General features: G+C 38.8%; 1 protein-coding gene across 1 annotated transcript in view; it reads left to right on the forward strand.

The window, feature by feature from the left end:
- Nucleotides 1-22893, forward strand: part of MCF2L2 (MCF.2 cell line derived transforming sequence-like 2) — a gene marked incomplete at both ends in the record, with an annotated part of 189158 nt that overhangs the window by 140174 nt on the left and 26091 nt on the right. Inside the window, 6 exons of the mRNA XM_084232714.1 lie at nucleotides 10494-10560; nucleotides 11605-11720; nucleotides 12860-12929; nucleotides 17423-17515; nucleotides 18165-18257; nucleotides 22304-22375. Coding sequence (XP_084088840.1) covers nucleotides 10494-10560; nucleotides 11605-11720; nucleotides 12860-12929; nucleotides 17423-17515; nucleotides 18165-18257; nucleotides 22304-22375 — 511 coding nt within the window. The remainder of the gene's footprint in view (nucleotides 1-10493; nucleotides 10561-11604; nucleotides 11721-12859; nucleotides 12930-17422; nucleotides 17516-18164; nucleotides 18258-22303; nucleotides 22376-22893) is intronic.

The following is a 22893-nucleotide window of genomic DNA, read 5'->3' on the forward strand; positions in this document are numbered from 1 at the left end:
TGTTTATAATCAATCGTTATTTTTTAAAAAGTGTAGTAGACATGAAATTTCTTTTTTTTGGGGGGGGGGAGAAAAACATTTTTATGGGTTTTTTTTTTAAATAATAAATTCTATTTTTATATTCCCCCATACAATTGCAAACACCCCATTCTGACCCCAATCCTTCCCCTCCCTCCCGCCCCCCACCCCCTAAAAAGTGTCTCTGGTTCATAGTTTTTTGTTGATTTTGATTTTCACTTTCTTACAGTTATTCATTTTCCTGGTCCCTTATTTAAGTTTTCTAGATTCCTGCTATGAGTGAGACCATCCGGTATTTTTCTTTTTCTTTTTGGCTTATTTTGCTGAGCATGATCCCTTCCAGCAACATCCATGTTGCTGCAAATTGCATGTGTTTATCTTTTTTGAATGCTGAGTAATATTCCATGGTATATATGTACCACATCTTCTTGATCCAGTCATCTATTTTTGGGCATTTGGGTTGTTTCCAAAGCTTAGCTATTGTAAACAGTGCTGCTATAAACATAGGGGTGCAGGTGCTCTTTGGAATTGATGTTTCTGTGTCCTTTGGGTAAATACCTAGGAGTGGAATTGCTGGATCATATGGAAGCTCTATGTTTAGTAGGTCCAGAAATCTCCACACAGCTCTCCATAGTGGTTGGACCAGTTTGCACTCCCACCAACAGTGCAGAAGAGTTCCTTTTTCTCCATACCCTCGCCAACATTTGTTGTTGCTAGATTTTTAATATGTGCCATTCTCACTGGTGTGAGATGGTATCTCATGGTAGTTTTGATTTGCATTTCCCTGATTACAAGTGATGTTGAACAATTTTTCATATGTCTGTTGGCCATTTGCATTTCCTCTTCAGAGAAGTTTCTTTTTAGCTCTTCTGCCCATTTTTTGACTGGATTATTTTCTTTGTTGTTGCTGAGTCTCATCAGCTCTTTGCAGATTTTTGTGATCAGTCCTTTATCATTAGTGTTGGGTGCAAAAATGTTCTCCCAGTCGGTGGGGTTTCTCTTTGTTTTTGTTATTGTCTCTTTTGCTGTGCAGAAGCTCTTTAATTTGATGTAGTCCCAGCTGTTTATCTTTGCCTTCACTATCACTGCTTTGGGTGATGTGTCTGTAAAGATGTCTTTGATGTGCAAATCCCGTAGTGTTTCACCTATATTTCCTTCTATGTATTTTATGGTTTCAGGTCTTATGTCTAGTTCTTTAATCCATTTTGAGTTGATTTTTGTGTATGGTGTGAGGTAGTGGTCAAGCTTCATTCTTTTGCATGTAGCGACCCAGTTTTCCCAGCACCATTTATTGAACAAACTTTCTTTGCTCCAATGCATAGTCTTTGCTCCTTTGTCAAAGATTAGTTGGCCATAAATCTGTGGGTTTATTTCTGGATTTTCTATTCGATTCCATTGGTCTGTATGTCTGTTCTTGTTCCAATACCATGCAGTTTTGATGATTATGGTTTTGTAGTATAGTTTGAAGTCTGGGAGTGTGATGCCTCCATTTCCTTCCTTTTTTTTTCAGTAGAGCTTTGGCTATTCGGGATTTTTTGTGATTCCATATGAATTTCATCAATAATTGTTTTATTTCTTTGAAGAATGACATTGAAATTTTGATTGGAATAGCATTGAATCTGTATATTGCTTTTGGTAGGATGGCCATTTTAATAATGTTTATTCTTCCAATCCATGAGCAGGGGATGTCTTTCCATTTCTTTGTGTCTTCTTCTATTTCTTTTAACAGTGTTTTATAGTTTTCTTTGTATAGGTCCTTTACCTCTTTTGTTAGATTTATTCCCAAATATTTGATTTTTTTTTGTTTCGATAATAAAAGGGATGGTTTTTTTGATTTCTTCTTCTTCAGATTTGTTGTTTGTGTATAGGAAGGCTACTGACTTTTGCGTGTTGATTTTGTATCCTGCCACTTTACTGAATTGATTGATGAGTTGAATTAGTTTTTCTGTGGAGATTTTGGGGTTCTCTATGTATATTATCATATCATCTGCAAATAGTGATAGTTTGACTTCTTCTTTTCCTATTTGGATTCCTTGGATGTCTTTCTCTTGTCTTATTGCTCTGGCTAGGACTTTCAGTATTATATTGAAAAGCAGTGGTGAGAGTGGACATCCTTGTCTTGTTCCAGATCTTAATGGAATTGCTTTCAGCTTTTCACCATTGAGAATGATACTGGCTGTTGGCTTGTCATGGATGGCCTTTATGATGTTGAGGTACGTTCCTTGTATCCCAAGAATTTCAAGGGCTTTTATCATGAATGGGTGTTGCACTTTGTCGAAAGCTTTCTCAGCATCTATTGATATTATCATATGGTTTTTATATTTCTTTTTGTTGATGTGTTGGATAACGTTGATTGATTTTCGGATGTTAAACCATCCTTGTGTCCCTGGAATGAATCCAACTTGGTTGTGGTGAATTATCTTATGGATACATTGTTGGATTCTGATAGCTAAAATTTTATTGAGGATTTTTGCATCAGTGTTCATTAGGGAGATTGGCCTATAGTTTTCCTTTTTTGTGTTGTCCTTATTCGGTTTTGGTATTAGTGTAATATTGGCTTCATAGAATGTGTTTGGTATTTTCCCTTCCTTTTCAATTTTTTGGAAGAGTTTGTGAAGGATAGGCACTAATTCGTCTCTGAATGTTTGGTAGAATTCATTTGTAAATCCATCAGGTCCTGGGCTTTTGTTTTTGGGGAGGTTTTTGATTACCATTTCAATTTAGCTAATTGTAATTGGTCTGTTTAGGTGTTCTATTTCTTCTTTATCTAGCTTTGGGTGATTGTAGAGTTGTAGGAATTTGTCCATCTCCTCTAGATTGTTGAACTTGTTTCCATATAACTGTTCATAGTAGTTACTGATTATTCTTTTGATTGACATGAAATTTCTTTGTAATTATTTATTATGTGATATTGTAGAATGAACATCCAGATGAATCTTGGAATAATTTATGTATGCCCCATCCTCTTTCAAAATGAGTTGGAGGTATGCTAAACACATCAGAATAGTAAGACCGAATCCAGCTGACACTGGAGAAAAATACAGAAACTGAAGTGAAAAATGAACCAATGATACATTGGCCAGGGAGCAGAAGCTTTCAACTTCAAGTTTTCTGGGAGCCGGGATAGTTATATTAATGATTTTGCTAATGATTAAAAGGTCAGTGATTTCAACAGAATTATTGTCTGTGCCTTTAATGTTACATCTGATTACTACTTATAGTTCTAAATTATGTAACACCAATAGAAATAGAAGAAAATGGAAAACTGAGAAAACATTTTCTTAAGTCTGAACCCTCAGGACTTGTTCTGTGCTTAATGAAATGGGTTGCTGAAGAGTTATCTGCCCTGGTGGTCAAATCAGTCTCCTATACCATACCCTGGGCTCTTGTGTAGCATCTACGCTGTAGGCTGGTAGGACAACCTTCTCCTTAATCTGAGCTGCCCCTTTCCTCTGCTTCCTTCCAGGCCCTGCTCCAGCAGTGTGATTCCCAAAAGATCTTAATGTCAACAGGAGTCCACGCCCTGATCGTATTTTTTAAAAAAAAAGATTTACCTATTTATGCATACAAGAACTGGGGTACAGGCCAGAGGTGCAAGGAGTGAGAGAATTCACCAGAGACAGAGTGGGGAGCAGAACAGGCAGACTGACTGAAATACACTGCTGAGGGGAACAGTGGGTGATACAGGAGAGGTCTGCTGCACCATGTAGGTAGCTCCCTGGCTGGCCGGGAATCAAACTTATGCTGCAGTGGCTGCGGATAGCTTCATAGGTTGCATTTTAACCCCTTGCGCCACCGGGAAGGCCCCATATTTATTTTCCCCCCCAAAACATTCTCCTATCTTCCTGGCCAGGTTCTTGCCTCTTACATAAGACAGTTTTAATTCCACATCTTCTAAAACCTCCTTCTATCCTTCTCCTTGCTGTGTATTGCACATTTCAGTTACATATTTACTATTCAGTTAATTAAGGCTATCATTGAATAGAAAATCTTATGACCTATGCTGTTTGTCTTGTGGAAAATGAAAGACAAGTTAACATTATACAAAGGCTTCATTAAACATTGTATTAGAAATGATAATATATTTAGAGAATGACCATGAGAGCTAGGAGGGATAGTTAAGATTATCTAATTCATTAAAGTGAAGTTGTAAAAGTAAAAAAAAAAAAAAGATTATCTAATTCAGCCTTCAACACATAAAGAAATGAAGATGCTGAGAGAGAAAGTGCTTTGCTCAAGGTTACCCTGCATATTAATAGTAAAAATAGAATTCAGAATCCATTTTCCTGAAACCTGGTATTTTTATAACACCATGCTCATTCTATTTTAATTTGTCTTTTATTATTTAATATCAGCAAGCAGGGTTTTAGATGCACCCCCAAACATAGTCCACAGGAGATAATGTAATGTAGTGGGAAAAACACTCATTTTGCCAAAATCATTGGACAAGCCATTGGACTTACCTTGGGCAAATCCCTTTAGGCTCTGCATCTCCCTTTTTTTAAAAAACCTGTAAAATTATGATGAACTAGATGGTTTTTAAGGTTATATCTGCTTTTAGCATTTTGTGAACCCTCCAAATTCTGAATCCTATCCCACCTAAGAATTTATAAGTGCCAATAGTGTTTATGCAACAGGGTGGTCCCCAGGAAAGGGGGAGGTTCCCTGCCCCACCCAAGGGAGGGTGGAGCTGAGCAGGAAGAGGAGAAGCTGCAGAAGAGACTGAGGAAGGAAGCAGGATGGAGCCAGGAGACCTGGAAGAGGCGCATGGAGCCTAGATACACGTGAAGAAACTGCGCTTGTCTTTTGGTCGTGGACTGGGTGACACAGATGTGGGTGAGACCCGTGGGGAGGTGACAATGGCAGCTTTTATCTTGATGTTGATTTTGCTCTTTTCCTTAAGGGCTTGTCCAGTTGTTTGTGACCCTTTTCTGTGGGTCCCCACTGGAAGATGCTTTAGACTTGTGGCAGGCTTTGGGGCCTTGCTCTGGGCCAATCCCATTTGGATGGACTTTTACCCACGAGGGGACGGGTAACTTTGGGTGCTTCATTTAGAAACTAGACTCTTTGCCTTACCTGTATTGTTTCCTAGTTTTATTAAAGTTCCTTCCCATTAAAGTCTCATATGTTTTGTGTTGATGCGGCGGAGGGCAGAACCCATTTAGAATAGGCAGGTTTGCGGGGTTTGGGCTGCCCCTCTCCCTGTCCTATAACATTTACATCTCTCTTTTCTGTTCCCTCTTCCAAGCTTCCTTTTTTAAAATTCCTTCCTTTTTTTTTTAAATTCCCTTGCTTCCTTTTTTAAAAATTCTTCTTAAACTTTGTTCCACTCAACTCATAACTGGCCCCACCCCTGGCTTAGTTATAGAGCCCTTTCTCTGTACCTGACCCCTCTATCACCCTACAATGGCGGTGTTGCTTTTCTTATCTCTACCAATTCAGTGACTAAGACCTGGGATCATAGTATACATCTAGATCCCTAGCACCCTCACAAAATAAGGAAAGAAAAAACATTTTATAAATGAATCTAATGGATTTTCACTGAGAAGCAAGGACAAAACTGTGGTTTTGTTGAGTCTTCATGGAAGAGAGATTAGAATCAAGTTTTTGAGAAAATTAGAATTTAAGATAAGTGTATAGTAATGATAACACTGTCCTAACTAAGGGGGGAGGGGACAGGGGAGGGAAACGGCACAGGAGTGCACCCATGTTGCAAGATGAGTGGAACTAGAGAGCTTGCTCTACATTGGTTGCACCAGAAATGGAGAAGAAGCAGTGTCTCAAAGATGCATGTTGAGAGATGATACGGCGAGGCTTGCTGACAGATTGAATGTAAAAGATAATGGCAGGGAGAAGTTTGAAATGACTACTGTGTTTTAGGGACTCTAGAAAAATGGCCACCCTACTGATATGCATGAATGAGGTCTCTGGGAGGCAGCGTCCAGGTGAAAATGTCTAGACTCTTGGAAACGTGGGAGAGTCAACAGCATGAGAGAAGAGGAAAAAAGGAAACCTCGAAACCTAGGCTAAGGCCTTTGGGGACAGTGAGAGTAGACAAGAGGAGGCAGATGAAGCAAAGAAGGAATAGAGATGAAAGAGATGAGGTGGACAGTGGATGAAGACCCAAACCAAAGGAAGAGATAGATTTAAGAGGGTAAATATCTGTTACGTCAGATGTTCTAGAACGAGAAGAATGAAAAGAGATTTCAATTTGACAAAAAGGGAATTTGATGAAGACAATTTTTAAAATTAAGGAGTTAATTTTTAGTTTTCACACATTGAAAGTCAGGTACCTGGTTTTCAAAAGTTTATATTTGTATTTTTATTGATGTAACATTGCACTATAACATTATATAAGCTTTAGGTGTGCATGAAAACTAATTATTAAAAAGCAAAAATCTTTCATACTTTCATACTCTCTGACATGTATTTAACGTGATAGAATACCAGGAGTAAATGAGAATTGATGGTCAATTGTGTTCATTTTAACAAGCAAAAATATTCTTCCAACAGGCTAGCTCCCAAAAGGCTACACTTCTGTTGGAGAACTGGGAAATAGAGGATGCTAGGGGGTAAGGGATAAGGATTAAAAGAGAGAATAGGTTAGTATGCAGGGACAAAGGAGAAACTTATCAAGAAATCCTAACATGGATCTATATTTTAATGATCTTGCATACCAAATAGGGATGCATTCACTTTAAAAAAAAAAAAAGGAATTTTTTTTCCCCACTCCCCTTGGTTATGATATGATCTGAAACAAACATAAGATATCATATAGAAAGGAACCAGGTACGGGGCCTCCCTGGTGGTGCAAGGGGTAAAGCACCGCGCTATGAAGCAATCCACAGTCTCTGCTGGCCAGGGAGAAACCCACATGGCTCAGCAGACCTCTCCTGTCTCGCCCGCTGCTCCCCTCAGCAGTGTATTTCGGTCAGTCTGCCTGTTCTGCTCCCCACCCTGTCTCTGGTGAATCCTCTCACCCCCCACAACTCTGGCCTGTACCCCAGCTCTTACATGCACAAATAGGTAAATCTTTAAAAAAAGAAAAGAAAAGAAAGGAACCAGGTATCCAGAGCAGTTTTTTTCTACCTTGAAATATAGTTTCAGAGAAGAGACATCCTTTAATAACATAATGTTTCCATTTCCTCCTCAATGCCCTGGGGGGTCTGAGGGGAAGAGCCTCTTTTACATGTTAAACAAAGGACCCAATAGGGTAGAAATGAGTAATGCAGGTTGATTTGCATTGAAAACTCCATTGAGCATCCGAATCATAGTGCCCCACCTCTGGATAAATATCCACCAGGGTATAAACTGCTTTAGGTGTTTAAAATTTTTTATTTATTTTTTTACAATTTTACTTTTTTAAATTTATTTTTGTTTTGTTTTCCTTCCTCCACCACCACCCAAAGGAAAGGCCCTTTGTCTCTTTCCTTTCCCCGCTCTTAATCTCAGAGTCCTCAGGATGTTTGTTGACGTCCAGTAGTTTCTAAAAGTGTTTTACATTGTCACATTGTCTGTTATATGAATGTCTAATATTTGTTTTAGCCATTCTGACTTGTTTTGCTGCATAGGTTTTCACTTCCCTCCATTTTGTAACAAATGGCTGTATTTCAGCCTTTCTTGTGGTTTTGTAATACTCCATGGGATGTATCTACCACATCTTTTTGATCCACACATCCATTGAAGTAGATTTAGGCTGCTTCCGTGTCCCAACTATTATAAATAATGCTGCTGTAAATATTGGAGAACTAGTTTTTATTTATTTATTTAAAGATTTATTTATTTGTTTGTTTGTTTATTTATACAAGCACTGTGTACAGTCAGAAGCACGGGGAGGGAGGATGCGAGGGGGTGTGAGAGAATTCACCAGACCAGAGCGGGGAGCAGAGCGGGCAGAAGGACCGAAGTACACTGCTGAGGGGAGCAATGGGCGGCAGGAGAGGTCTGCGCGCCATGTGGGACACTCCTCAGTGGCCGGGGAGCAGCCGGGGATCGAACCAGCATTGCAGAGGCTGCAGGCAGCTTTGCAACCCAGCGCTCAACCACTGCGCCACCAGGGAGGCCCTATTTATTTATTTTTTAATGATTTCGTGTTCTGTGGATATATGCCCAAGAGCAGGATGCTGGGTCATATGGTATTTCTATTTTTTATTTGTGTATATATATATATACACATATACATGTATATACACAAATTATTTATTTGCTATTTATTTGAGGGTTCTATTGAAGTTAGTATGTTATGGGTTATATAACATATATATATGTGTGTGTGTGTGTGTGTATCTGTAAGTATAATTTTTTCTTGTATTAGGCCCTTAATCATAATATAGTATCCTTCTTTATCTCTTTTTACCTTTTTTAAACAAAAGTCTATTTTATCAGATATAAATATAGCTGTTGCTGATTCCCCCCCCCCCCCCCCCCGTGCCATTTGTTTGTATAACTATCCTCCAAACTTCAATGCTTGTTTTTGTTAATAAGATGAGTTTCTTGTAAATAGCAGAAGGTCAGGGTGTTTTGAAATCCATTCTGCCTCTCTGCATCTTTTGACTGGTGAATTCAAGTCATTTGTATTTAAGGTGATTAATGAGATATAATTATTGCCATTTGGTTTGTTTTTGGTTTTGATTTTGATGTGTCTTTTTAAATTTTTTTTGAGGACTCCCTGTTGCTTTATTTAGGTTCCATTTCTGTGGTTCTTTTGTGTTATTATGTTATTTATTTGAGGACTCTACTGAAGTTAGTACGTGATGGATTATTCGTGTGACCTATTGGATGGTTTGATCTCTGACTTGTTCTAATGGGCCATATTTTACTTTCCTATTTCTCCTCCATGTTAATTTAGGTGGCTTTTGCTTACTACTCATCATTCTGTTGCTTTAGGATTTCTTTCACATGTGGCTTGGTGTTGGTAAATTCTTTTAGTTTTTGTTTTCCCGTAAAGGTCTTCCTTCTACGTGCTGGGTAGAGTCTTTCTGAGCTGGAAATCTTTTTTAAGTACTTTTAAAATCTCTTTCCAATCCCTTCATGCTTGTAATGCTTTTGTGAGAAATCTATCTGATTGATGCTCCCTTATAGGTTACCCGGTTTTTCTTGATGTTGTTAGTATTCTGCCCTATTGCTGGTTCTCATCAGCTTTATTATTGTGTCTTGGTGCATGTCAATTGGTGCTATTTTGTTTGGAACTCTTTGGGCTTCTTGGATAACAACTTCTGATTCATTTCCGAGAGTGAGACTTCTTCAGTGATTATTTCTTTAAGTAGATTTTCTTTTTTTTTTTTTTTTTATAGAGGCATGCTTTATTTATTTGTTTGCTGGTTTGTTTGTTTGTTTTGTTTATACATGCACTGGGTACAGTCAGAAGCGCGGGAGGGTGAGAGAATTCACCAGAGCCAGAGCGGGGAGCAGAGCAGGCAGAAGGACCGAAGTACACTGCTGAGGGGAGCAGCGGGCGTCAGGAGAGGTCTGCGCGCAATGTGGGACCCTCCTCCGATGGCCGGGGAGCAGCCGGGGATCGAACCGGCGCCGCAGAGGCCGCGGGCAGCTTCGCAACCCAGCGCTCAACCGCTGCGCCACCGGGGAGGCCCTAAGTAGATTTTCTATGCCTTTTTCCTTTTCTTCTCCTTCTGGAATCCCCATAATAGAGATGTTATTTCTATTTAAGCTGTCCCAAAGAGCTCTTATAATGTTTTCAATTTTTTAATTTTTTTTCTTTATCTTGGTCTATTCTTGTGTTCCCCAATATTTACTGATTCTTTCCACTGCTTCTCTTTGTCTATTAAGCCCTCAGTTGTATTTATTAAACCAGCTATAATGCTTCTTAAGTCCATTATTTCTGAATGTAGCTGCCTTATATTTTCATTATCTTTATTCTATGGTTTTATATCCTCTGTTTTTTTTTTTTTCTTTTTAATTTCATCAGCATGGCCAGCACGATTACCCTGAATTCCCCTTCCGTCATTCTCTGAAGCTGTCTTTTGGCTGAGGAGCCAATCACACTAAAACGTTTAATGCCAAAGAGAGGGGGCATCCATCTAACCCCCTACACAACAAATATATCCACATGGGACAAAGATCTTAATGTGAGCAATGAAAGAGCAGCAAGCTGGAGAGGAAATCTAGGAAATCACATAAATAACGTAGGCATCAGGCAGTATTCCTGACCAAGGATCTAGACCTGGTATTTCTGAACCCTCCCCACACATACACATTGTACCCCTTCCAGTGGTCAGATTATTTGCTGATTGCACAAAATGGATTTTGAGTCCTCTCACCTTGCCAGTGTGATCAGAGTATGCTTTTGTGATATCTTGGCTGGGGGTGTTCAATAGAGCAGAATGAACTGATTATAATCGAAGTAGGTGAGCTTTGAAGGGAAACTGTGTTGATGAACATTATTCTAAATGAATTCTTAAAACCTTCCTTCCTCTATGTTTCTCTTTTTCATTTTCCCACTTGCTGCTGTGATACAGGTGCATTATACGTGACTTACTTGAAACTGAAGAGATTTATATAAAAGAGATTAAGAGCATAATTGATGTAAGTATGTTTGAAGGGGGATTTGTTAAATTTGTATTCAAACTTGAGAAGTTTTATTGCATGAAGAGATTCAAAATAGTTGTCATGTGTCTCTAGCATTCTCAGCAAGATTTCAGGTCTTGTAAATATCACAAATGTCTTTCCAGAAAGGGTAAGAATATTCTATGACTACTGACCCATGTATCCAAGTGTCTTCCAAAAATTTGTGCCAATTCATAAGATTAGAGCACTTTCCGACCAGGTTCATCATATGCTTGCCAATGATGGATATTATAATTTAAAAGTTTTTGATAATTTAATAAGGGGGAGTTCTTAATGGTTTAAGAAGCATTTTTTTTTTTTTGCAAAAGAGTGAAAATGTCTATTTTCCCTATTTTCCAAAGGGAATAATCAAGGAAAAAACTGTATGCACAAGGTTATACTAGAATTTTCTACAATAAAGTAATAGAAGCAAACCACTGTTTAATAAAAAGGGAATATTAATAAAGTATAATATACAAAGTGAATGAACATTATTCAACTATTCCAAAATACCTATTTTAAATAATATTTAAAATAATTAACATTGAAAAATGCTCATAAGATGTAATTTAAAATAATATATGTAGAAATTTGTTAGCAGAGTCTAAAAGGTACATGTAAAGCAGACTACAGAATTATATATGCACATGGTTATAACCTTATAAAATAAGGTTTTTAAAAGTCAAAAAGGAAATATAATAAACATAGTAGTTGCATCAACTCATAAAATGATGGATAAGTTCTTTCCCTTTTTTCACACTTGACGTTTATAACATAGCCACTTAGAAATATATTTGTTCTTCTGAAAAGTACTATTCTGTTATTGTTATTACACTATCTTCTGAAGATGGACACGTGAAAAAATTGATATCAAAAGAAAGTCTTTGGTGGAATAATTTCCAGGAAATATGTGTGCTGTATTTCCCAATTATGTCATTAAAGCTTTGGTCCCTGGAATAACTAATTCAGATCATGTCTTATATGTTCCTACCTGTAAAACCTACCTTGCTTCCATCTCTGCAGGGATATATCACGCCAATGGATTTTATTTGGCTAAAGCATCTGATTCCAGATGTTCTTCAGAATAACAAGGACTTGCTCTTTGGGAATATTAGAGAACTTTATGAATTTCACAACAGGTAGATAATAATTCAGATTTACTAAGGAAATGGAAATTAGGAGAGGGACAGAAATCAGACTGGTGGGATTTGGGGATGCAAGGGCTTAAGCATTTTCAGGTTTAAGCAAGTGGCCCAGAATCAGTGGGTTGGGTTGAGTTGGGATGGGGATGAGAAGGAGGGGAGAAGCACCACTGGATCCCTGAAAAAGAAATGAAAAGACATTAATTGAGGATGTAGTAGGTGTCAGGCATTAATATAATTATTTGTATATTCCTTTGCTTAATATCTCTGAATGCATCAATATTTATTGAGCAATATTTATTAATATCCATGGGGATTGCGGTCACCACTGGGAACAGGAAGATAATCAAAACACGTATCCACTGACTTACGATCAGTGGGTGGGTAGTACCGGGAAGGAGGGTGTTAGAAGTGCTAACTGGTCAAACAAGCTGTGCTTTATAGCCCAGAGCTAGTTGAGTCTTGAGTCCTGGAGACCTCGAGGAAGAAGAGACTTTGGAAATTATCTTCTAGCCCTTTATTTTTACAGAAGAGGAGACGGTAGTCTATTTATTCACTTTACTACACTATAATGACCCCAACATCACACACCTGATTGATGAAAGGGAAAAGATTACTTGGTGAAATGTTTCCTGACCACATCTCTTGTCCATTGGTCAGACACAGACTGAAATGGAAATCCTATTTTCTGCTACTTTCCCTGTAGATGTTATTCAACCTCTTTGAGCCTCAGGTTTCATATTTATGAAACCCTATCTTGCAAGTTTGATGGGGGATTAAATGAGATATTGTTTAGCTAGCTTATGATATTAGTTCTAACAGCAGCCAGAGCAGCGATTCTTACTAACAGGAGTATCTTGTAGCAGGCAGCATCAAGTACATACGGACGGACTCTGGCTAGTGCTCAGAATGATCAGAACAGCTGGGGGTGGTTTCAGGGAATCCTAGTAATGTCACAGAACACAACTTTTTCATCTAAATCAGTGTGTTAGAAATGAGTCAAAAGCAGAAAAGCCTGCAGAACAGCATTTTTTGGGTTCCTCCCAAATCTTTATGTGATTTGACTTAAAAAAAGTGAACCCTGTACATGTTTAAAAACAAAAAACCTGAAGCATTATTATCTTTTCTTTCCCTAGGACTTTTCTAAAAGAATTAGAAAAGTGCACTGAAAACCCTGAACTTCTGGCACGTTGCTTTCTCAAGAGAGTAAGTCTGTGCTCCTAATAAATTGAAATAACCATGTAATTAAAGTCAGCTCATAATTTTCTGTGTAAGTGGCAAGGGCACATAGAAACACCCATAATCTGAACATTTATATCTACCTCTTGAGTGCAACACAGCAGTCCTTTGTAGTAATTCACCTGGTGTGAGATGAATCAAGTGAACCCATAGGTGGGAGCGACTTACAAGCTACTTGCAAAGCCTGAAAAAATGGAACACTGGCTTCCTGTGTCCCTCAAAGTAGTTGATGCACCTTTGAATGAGGAAGCTAAATGTTTTGGAAGAAGAATCACACAACAGGTGGAAATTCTTCACTAAACTTGTATTACCACTCTCCAGAGGAGAAGTTTTGATGTTAAATTAAAAATCTCAAAAAAATGTATTTTCTTTCATTTTGTTTTTTACAGCATGGGGTGAGGGGGTAGTATATTCTAAATCTCTACCTTCTCTACTGTTTAGTATTGTAAGGGCAGGACAGGACACAGTGCAGGTTTTCTGATCCCATGCAGACCGGGTAAAGGAGGAGTCAGAGTCCTCAGTAGTTTTGCAGGTTTTTTATTGGGGTTCACCAGGCATATGGCAGGCAGGGGTGCTGGCTGGGGGCAGGCCTCCCAGCCCCCAGCAAGTCTTTACTTTATCTGGGCTCTCTGGCGTTCGTTCTGCTTCTGCTTCGGCGGCTGCTGCTGCTGCTGCTGCTGGCGTCCCCCCGTGACGCCGCCCTTAAAAAGCACAGTCTTAGCTCAGCTGAATCCCATCTACCTGAATCCCATCTATGCCCACACCCTATTCCAGGTGCCCGCCATCAGGCATGCATTCAGGACAAGGATCCATCATCTATCCTGATGGCGGGAGGGCAGAAAAGCCTGATATTTTCTTTACCCTACAAGTATGCAAGCTGTAAAGTTGCCTCAACACCAAGCCTCTGACTAACCCCTCTTCCTACCATACAGATATTCCTTCCTTCTTTCAGGCTCTCCTTTTGTACTTTGGGCAATAAATGAGTGTTTGGGCCAGTGGTGTTTCCCAGTTGCTGGCACAGAGAAGTACTTTATCTGATATCACGCCCCACCATGCTTTCTTCCCTTTAGGAGGACTAGGCAGATGATCCTGGTGCCCTCTCCTTTCAAAGTGTTTTGCATTTCTTCTATCCCACTAGCCCTTCTTTTCATTCTCTTCCTTGTTTTGCCTTTTGTGAGTCTGAGACATCAGATCAAACAACTTAAAAAAAAATCTAAGCAACCCAAATATGACTGATAAGTCTAAGTGCAAAACTTGTGATAAACTGAAAACAAGCAAAAATTGCCAGGATTCAAGGTACTTGACACAGCAGAGAAGCAGCCTGCAGCCCTCATCGTTCTGACCTGGTTTAGAAGGTCCCTTCCATGACTCCCTATGGGCTTTCCATCAGCCTCATCATAGGTTCTTCATCAAGTGCTGAAATTCAAAATATACCACAAACTATGTTATATTTAATCTGATTAATTTCCTTCTTGTGTGACCATTATTGCATTATTAATTATAATATGCTGTGTGAGTAACGATCTAAGTACAATATACTAATGTAATATAGGTTGTTATGATATATAACCACCAGAGCCCATAATATTATAATATAGTGTTTTATACTACTTGGCATTTTAATACTTATCAAACCACCAATGTGAAATCTAATTTCAGAGTATAGAAATATTTTATTATCACTTGTGTCATTATTGCAGGCATTTTAAAATTGTTGAATGAGAAGAAGACCTAATTCCCATGGGGAAAGATGAATATTATCAATTAAAAATTGTCCAAATATGATGAAATGGTCAGAGAATTCCTGACAAAGCATTCTTTCTCAGAAGAGTTCTTCTAAGGTTTTATGAAGGTTTTGATGGTATCCCACATTGTGAAGAACCTTAGAGATCATTGACAAACCCTGCATATAATTCTATATGATTTATGATGTTGGAGGCAAAATACAAGTAATAACTTATCGAGCACAAAGCTTTTACTTTGAGCCAAATAAAGTAATAAAAATGACAGTTGTTTAAGAATCCTTGAAGAAACTGGCTGCCACTATACAAAGACTTGAACTTGTTCATTAATAAAGCAGGCCCAGCACCCTTTGTTTATACAGCAGTTTACCTTTTCTTAATATTTGCAGAATTCCACTAATCATGAAATTAAATTTTGAAAAATTGCTCTGGCCAAGTGTTTTCATTTAGAATCTATAGCTTGCTGCATCTGGGGAAAGGCTGCCCCAGAGATCAAGCTTGGATCAAGTGTAACATTTGTCAGTAGTTTACTCTGAGTTCAATTTGCTCTGAGATTTCACATGGAGCAATGGGAAGAACCATTGGATCAACTCAGGGCACGTAACTTCTTATCTAAGTCAATCTACTTGTTAGCTGTATGACCTCAAGTAAGTCACTTAAATTCTTGGAGTCTCATTTTCCTCCTCCAAATATTAAGCTTAAAACCAATAAGTAAAGGTGTTGTGGAAATCAAAATAATGCATGCAGAAGGATTTGACAAGTTAAAAATTGCTTAACAATAGCTGCGATTTGTTGGGTACTCTGCATGTAGTGGGCATTTGATGAAAAGTATCTCTACATCATCTCATTTAATCTCTCGATTATCATGGGAATTGACTATTGCTCTAAACCCACTTAAAAGATGAGGGAACTGAAGTATAGGAAGGTTAAGTAATTGACCTCAGGCCATACTGTTTGAAATTAACAAACCAAGAGCTGAACTTGGACCATCTACCACTGGCACTCACAGTCCTAATCTAATAGCAATCCTGTCTTCCTGTGTGAATTTAAGTTTTGGGCAGCAACTTTTTAGCCTCCTAATTATCCTATAAGGAAATAGGGGGCATCTAGCACTTTCATATGCTGCTAGTTAGTGAGCATCCTTATTCTAAGGAATTTTGGACTAAAGAACAATTTAGTATTTGAAGGCTGAAATGTTCTGTGCTGCTCAGAGTGTAGACACAGGAGCAAGGGGTGAAGCTTTCAAGAATGCAGGTTTCAGCTCAGCATCCACCAAAGGAGCCAGGTCCCTCTCTGTTACTGGGAGAATTGGGGGAAAGATGACTCACTGTTGAGGATATTCTACTGGGTGGTGGGCTTTTCCAGCTACTGAGATTCCTTGGGTGGGTGAGTATGAAAACAGTGAAAACTTGAATTCTTTTAGCAGCTAAAGACTGATTGCTTCATGCACAAACAGATCAAATGTGGGTGAGATGCCTTAATCAATTTGTTTTTCAAGCCTGGCCTCCAGTATCCAGCAGTGTCCCCATATGTAAGCTGCTATCCTATGGAGTCACTGAGTTTAATAAATGGACTAGCACAGTGCCTAAAGCATCAAAGGTGCTCAAAAGTTTGTTCTTCAGTGAATGAATGAATAATAGATTTATTATTGTTAAGCTCTGAGTTATTATCCGAGTCCTTAACCAGTCTGACAACATTTCTCAAGGCCCATCTTTCTTCCTAAGTGTGTTTGTGTGTGTGGTGTGCATGTGTGTGTGTACGTGTGTGTGTAATTTTTCCTGGAGACAGTAGCAAAGTACAGAATTGCTGTAGTTCTTGTAGTGAAATGACCACTTATCATCCATCAGAAGAAGGCAAGCACTACAGGACTGGACATCTTTCACTATAGCAGTGACATAGTTGATGTCATCCAAGTCCACGTAAGCAACATTAAGAATTGAGCTGAGCAGGAGGATTGAATTCCACAAAGAAGGTGCCCAAAGCCTCCCCACCAGAGCAGCCTGGGCTCTGTGCTGAGTCCAGCAGCAGTGGATCAGGCTTTCCTCAGGAAGCTGCCAAGCTGACTCCACTACCTTGGGGTACCCTTTCTAATTGGGATGTCAGTAGATGTGTGTCCACCTCTTAAGGTCTGTGGTGCTATGAGACTATGCATCACACTGCACTAGTTTTGAGACAGTGATAGAATGTTTTTGTCTGAGCCTTGTGTGGCAGGTTGAAGATGAGGACTGAGCAGAGCTTGCTGCTTTGCCCGAAAGACTTAACTCTGTATTATTTTGTCCAGACTACCACATTTTTCCTCTGGGGTGTGATTATCTTTTGGTTGTTTCTTAAAAAATTTTTCCCCCTAGAATTGTCACCATGACAATTGTAATAAGGAGAGGGCAGAACAATTTTGGGATGATATTGTTGCCTGGATAAAGAGTAGGAAGAGTAAAAATAGAAACCTACTGCTGTCCATGAATTCACTTATGTACTTACCGGAGTCCTAGAACAGCTCCCACCACATTCCATTCATGTCTGTGTTTAGTACTGATCACTCATAATCATTTATAACCTGCTCTCTACTTCCCCATCACACACTCACCCCACCCATCATGCATCCCCAGTTCCTTACACATTGGAAATATTCCGAATTGTTGAATGAATGAATAAACTATAATCCTGTCCACTACTGAAAAATACCACCTGATTAATTTGTTCTAATTTTTTCTCACTCAGAAAGAAGATCTTCAAATATATTTTAAATACCATAAGAATCTGCCCCGAGCCAGGGCAATCTGGCAAGAATGTCAAGACTGCGCCTATTTTGGGGTAACATTGAGTTCACAGAATCTCCCACAAATTGTTTTCCCTGGACAATGTTTATGCACACCACATTTTTAAAGAAATCAAAAATATGAACGAGGCAGAGGAATGTGACATTGGGGTTTATTAACATTATCCCCCATCTTGAAAGCACACATTGGAAGTTTCAAAACTATGTGTCTATGGGACAGGCCTGTGAGGAACAGCTAAAGGCTGGTGTGAAAACCAGAATCCTCGCTAGGATGGTGTTGCAAAAGTAGAACAAAGTCAAAAAGGCCCTTCACTGGGTTTCCCTGGAATGTTATCAATAAGCTAGCATCTACCTCCAGACTCAAAATGACCTGAATAGACCCCAGCCTCCAACTCAAAGTCAGGGCTGCCTCCTTTTCAGAAGTTTTTGAAATGCCCCTTGTCCTCTAGTGGACTTGCTTTCTAAAATAAATGAATGGTCCTGATTCCCCGACCACTGTTAAATACCAGCCAAGCCACCCTGCCCCTTTTCTCTAATTTTGCACACTGTTCCTGAAGAATAAAAAGCAGTCAACCCCACGTCCATGGAGAGCCCGTTTCATCTCTTGTATTTAAATTCCCCGACTTTTGTTCTCTGTGTGTGTTGTTAGTTTTGCTTTATGTTGTTTCTGTTTGGCCTTTAAAGGTGTGCCAGCGCCAATTGGATCACAATTCTCCCCTTTTTAAGTATCTTAGAGGACCAAGCCAGAGGCTTATAAAATACCAGTCGCTGTTGAAGGTAAGGTCAACGAGAGGGTATTTTGTTTGGAAACAGACACTGTGCTAAGTTGCTTTTTTCTTTCGACTTGTAGAATTAAGACTTCATCTTCCAAATGTAAAAATATGTCCATCCTTCAGGAATTTTCTGTCCTGCCAGTCTAAATCAGCACTCTTCAGTGAGAAAGAGAGCAGAGAATGATAGAATTGAAAGGGACCTTCAAGTCTGGCTAGTTGAACGTGCAACCCAGGATATGAATCTCTCAGGAGCTTGGCTTAGGGGAGGAGAGAGGGGCCCTTGGGAGCAAAGTGGGAAAGAAGGAGGCAGCCACATTGCTGGCAGCTGAGCTGGTGGGAAGGCAGCCAGAGCCTCTGCTCTCGTGTAAGACAGATACGATCTCATCTGCTCCACTTTATAGATGAGGCAAGAACTTCAGAAAAGATTTATCCCGAAGTCGTTATTTTATGGGCACTGAAAAAATGGAAGGGAGAAGGCAAAACTGGAGTCTTTTATTCTTTTGCAACAACTACCTCCATGATTAGATCTAAGGCCTTTTTCCAGAGCAGCATAACAGAATGAACGTTTTTCTGTGGAACCCTTAAGTGGTTTTCTCTGTTTGACAGCATAGCCACAACAGAATTTGATGTTTCCTACATGTGAGCTGAGAGAAAGGTTTGGTCTACTCTGAGTTGTATTTTGAATTAGCCTTTATGAGTAGCTCTAGCTACTAAAAGCAGAATAAATGGAAAACAAGTCCCTGCTGTTGACTGGGTACCTTCCCATATGTGTTTCTTTGATCTCCTCAGTCTGATATACCAGGAAGGCTTTGGAGTGTGAGGAAACTGAGTGAACTCAGGAGGCTAAGCTCATGCCCTCAGGAAGTTACCCCTTTCAGTTTCACTCTAGCAGTAATAGTCTCCGCTGGGCCAGCTGCCGCACCAGTTGTGTGATTGCTGGACCTCCTAGACCTTGGCTTTCTCAAACATAAAAGGAAGACTCTTGAGCCTGCTCTGTCACAGTGCTGTGAGGGGTGAGTGAGTAGTGCACATGCGTAACAATCTCCCTCGGTGTTGACCTGAGGGAAGCTTCCCGAAACGTACAGCTGTGTTCTCTACACAGAGATATCACACCAATGTTTGAATGAGGATAATGACATACTGCTCTTTCTGAGTGGTTTCTGTGAGCATCTTCTGATACCAAGCTTGCCTAGGGCCTCATATTCCTCTGACCATCACTTCTGTACTGTCATCTGAGCTTTGGAAGTCCAACCCCTCCACGCAGTGAGGAGCAAGCAGGACCCAAGTGGTGGTCTTGGCTCCCCCAGGCTGCCCCATGTACTGAAGGGTTTAAGTTTTCCCAGAGAACAAAGGTGGACAACTAAGTTCTGTACCACATTCTGAACATAAAGCAAGCACTTTAAGACATGGTCATTAGAAACCAGACTTGTGAGTTCGATGTCCCTGGAGTGGACCTGTGGATCCAGATGCCAATGCTTCCAGGCTGTGTGAAATTAGGCCAAGTCACTTACCCTCTCTCTGCTTCAGGTTCCTCATCTGTGAAGTAGTAGTACTTTCTTGGAATGCTTTCGGGGAGCATTCAATGAGGTAATACATATTTTAAAAAGCCTTAGAAGATTTTTGTTAGCTTCATTTCTCTGAGAAAACAATCACTGTAAAATATTCCTTGGGAGTCTGTGCAAAACCATGGAGGCTACTCAAGGCGACCAGTTTTCCCATAGGTGTGCTTACTTTGTGCCCAGAACAAGTTTAAACCATTGGCACACCTGGAAAGAAAGGAAGACGTCTGTAGGGTTCTCCTGCCTGATGACCAGAGCTCACTCCACAGTTCCTGTCATCAACTTCTTCGAAAGAGCATGGATGTTGGATTAATGGGAACCAAGACCCCTGAGGATGTTACCCCATACTTTAGACAGGATCTTGGGTTCCTGTTGTGGGAAAGCGTTTCTAAGTAAAAAAGAAAAGAATAATAGATTATACCATTAAAAATAAAGGTGCATGAAAAACTGGGGAAAATATATTAACAAGATACGTGGCAAATAGTCAGCAAGCTTAATAATGAATTCATGGAAATTAATCACAGAAAGAGATGGTATCTAGGAAATGTTTAATATCTTATTTGAGATATTATGAAATTAACAGATATTATGAAATTAAATTAACATTATGTACTCACAAAGAGTTTTTTGAGTACATAATGCCTAATGAGTCAAAGCAAGTTGATTACACAATATTAATATATTATTAATTCAGCATATATTAGAGATGGATGCATTTGAGGACAATAGGAGTTCACTTTCAGTGAGGTCGAGATTTCTGGCAAATACCATCAGTGATTTATGGAAACAAAAGATAAACTCATGCCATTCGCAGCAATGTGGATGGAACTAGAAGGAATTATGCTCAGTGAAATAAGCCAGAAGGAAAAAGAAAAATATCGGATGGTTTCACTTATAGCAGGAATATAGGGGAACCAAATAAGACATCAGTGTAAAATAATAATAACAGTACAAAACACAACAAAGCAAAAACAGACAATTATAAATCAGAGACATACTGCAGAGGATGAGGAGGGAGAGGGATCGGAGGGAGGGAGAGGGGAGCACAGGGGACTGAGGTGATGGTGCACGGGTGCATTGGGGAAGGAAACCCTAGGGGGGCTACACCTGAGGGGGTGGGGGGAAGCAAATATTTTTTAAAAATGAACAATGATATAAAAAATAAAAAGAAAAAGCAAATTTAATGCAAGGATTTTTATTGTCTACAGTTTGATTAAGATTGGCTTGTGCATTATTTTTAAAATGGTATATTATTTGTTTACTGTAAATGTTGCTTGCAAGAAGAATGTTCTAGAATATGTGGTCATGCTGCTTTCCACGTGTAATCCAGCTCATGTCATAGAAAAGTATATTTATCTTTCTTCTTAAAAGATTAAATAAACTACTGCTTTTTTTAAAGAATGAATAAGAAAAGATTGGTCAAGTGTACAAACTTTCAGCTGTAAGATGAATAAGCTTTGAGGATCTAGAGCAAAACACAGAGACTATAGCAGATCACGGTGCGTCAGAGCATTAAAATCTACTAAGAGGATAGAACTCAGGCATTCTTAAAAAACCAGATATATAGATATATATATATATGTATATGTATACACATATATGTGTGTATACATATACATATATATATATGTATGAGGTGATGAGGTGGTGAATGTGTTAACTAGAGGGGGTAATCCTCTCACAGTGTGTGTGTGTGTGTGTATATATATCAGATATGTATAATAAATATATCAAATTACAACGATGTATACTTTAAATAGGTAACAATTTTATGGCAGTTACACCTCAAGAAAGCTGAAATTAATAATGAAATGATTGATGAAGCATTAGATCATTTACAAAAGAATAAATGTTTATAGAAAATATTTTTTGGAGTTCTCTTTCAATACTTAATTGAAAACTTCAAATTAAAACAACAGTGAGGTAGGATTGCTCTGTTGATGCAATTGGCAATTTTTGGTTAAAAGATAATGCCTGTGCAGGCTAGGGGCTAGTGAAATGAATTTTCATGCATGACTGGTGGGAATACATACCTTCACTAAAGAGCTTGGGAATCTGCATGAAAACTCCAAACACTGGCAATTCCCCTTCTAGGAGTTTATCCTTAGGAAAATCACAAAGATGATGATTATTATATAAAATTGTTGACCCTAAATGTTTAACAGGAGAGAGTATTACTCAATTATGATTTACCCATAGTATGTAACACTGCCACAATTAAAAACCTTATTTTAAAATAATGTCATGTCATGGGACAATGTTCATGATATGTTTGCTGTTGGGTGAGGAAAAACAGCCTATAGTAGTGTGTCTAATATGATTTTGTTAGTGGAAAGAACTCTCTGCTGAATATATCATTCATTCTTTCCCTCTGTGACAGGCAACTTACATACACATCATGTTAGTTTAGCACTGGCTGGAGATAGTTTACATGGTAGATTTGTTGCCATTCTACTTTTTTATCTTCAACAATGCTTTTGGGTTAATGCAGGGTCTCCTGGATTTTGAGTCTCCGGAGGATTTAGAGATAGTTCCAGGCAACCTTGAAGGAGGTTCAATTAAGGTACTGAATATGAAATGCTTTATGTAACTATTAATGGTGTTTGTCTATGGGTGAGAGAATTCATCATGATTTTGTTCTCCTTCTTTATGATCTTTATTGTCTAAATTTTGCAAAATAGTAAGTATCCTATAATTCTTAGTCAGATAAAAGGACTAAAGAATTAAAAGACAATTTTGAAGATGGTATTTGTAGCAGGACTATTGGTGATGTATTTTCTTCCACATAAAAATGTTTTAACAAGACTACAAAGATAAGTGACTGTGTATAATTCAAACATTTAAAAGACTGAAGTAAATATGATAAAATCTCTACTGTGGTTTTCCTGCATGGTAGAATTACAAATGTTTATGTTTACTTCTTTGTACTTCTTATTATTGCTAATGTGTATGCATTATGCCCAGTTCCCATCCGTGTGTGTGTGTGTGTGTATGAGAGAGAGAGAGAGAGAGAGAGAGAGAGAGAGAGAGAGAGCTTGTGAAAGAATTTCCTTGGAGGATATCATGACTACATCAGATTAG

Source organism: Talpa europaea, assembly GCF_964194135.1.
Source record: "Talpa europaea genome assembly, chromosome: 4".
Lineage (NCBI taxonomy): Eukaryota > Metazoa > Chordata > Mammalia > Eulipotyphla > Talpidae > Talpa > Talpa europaea.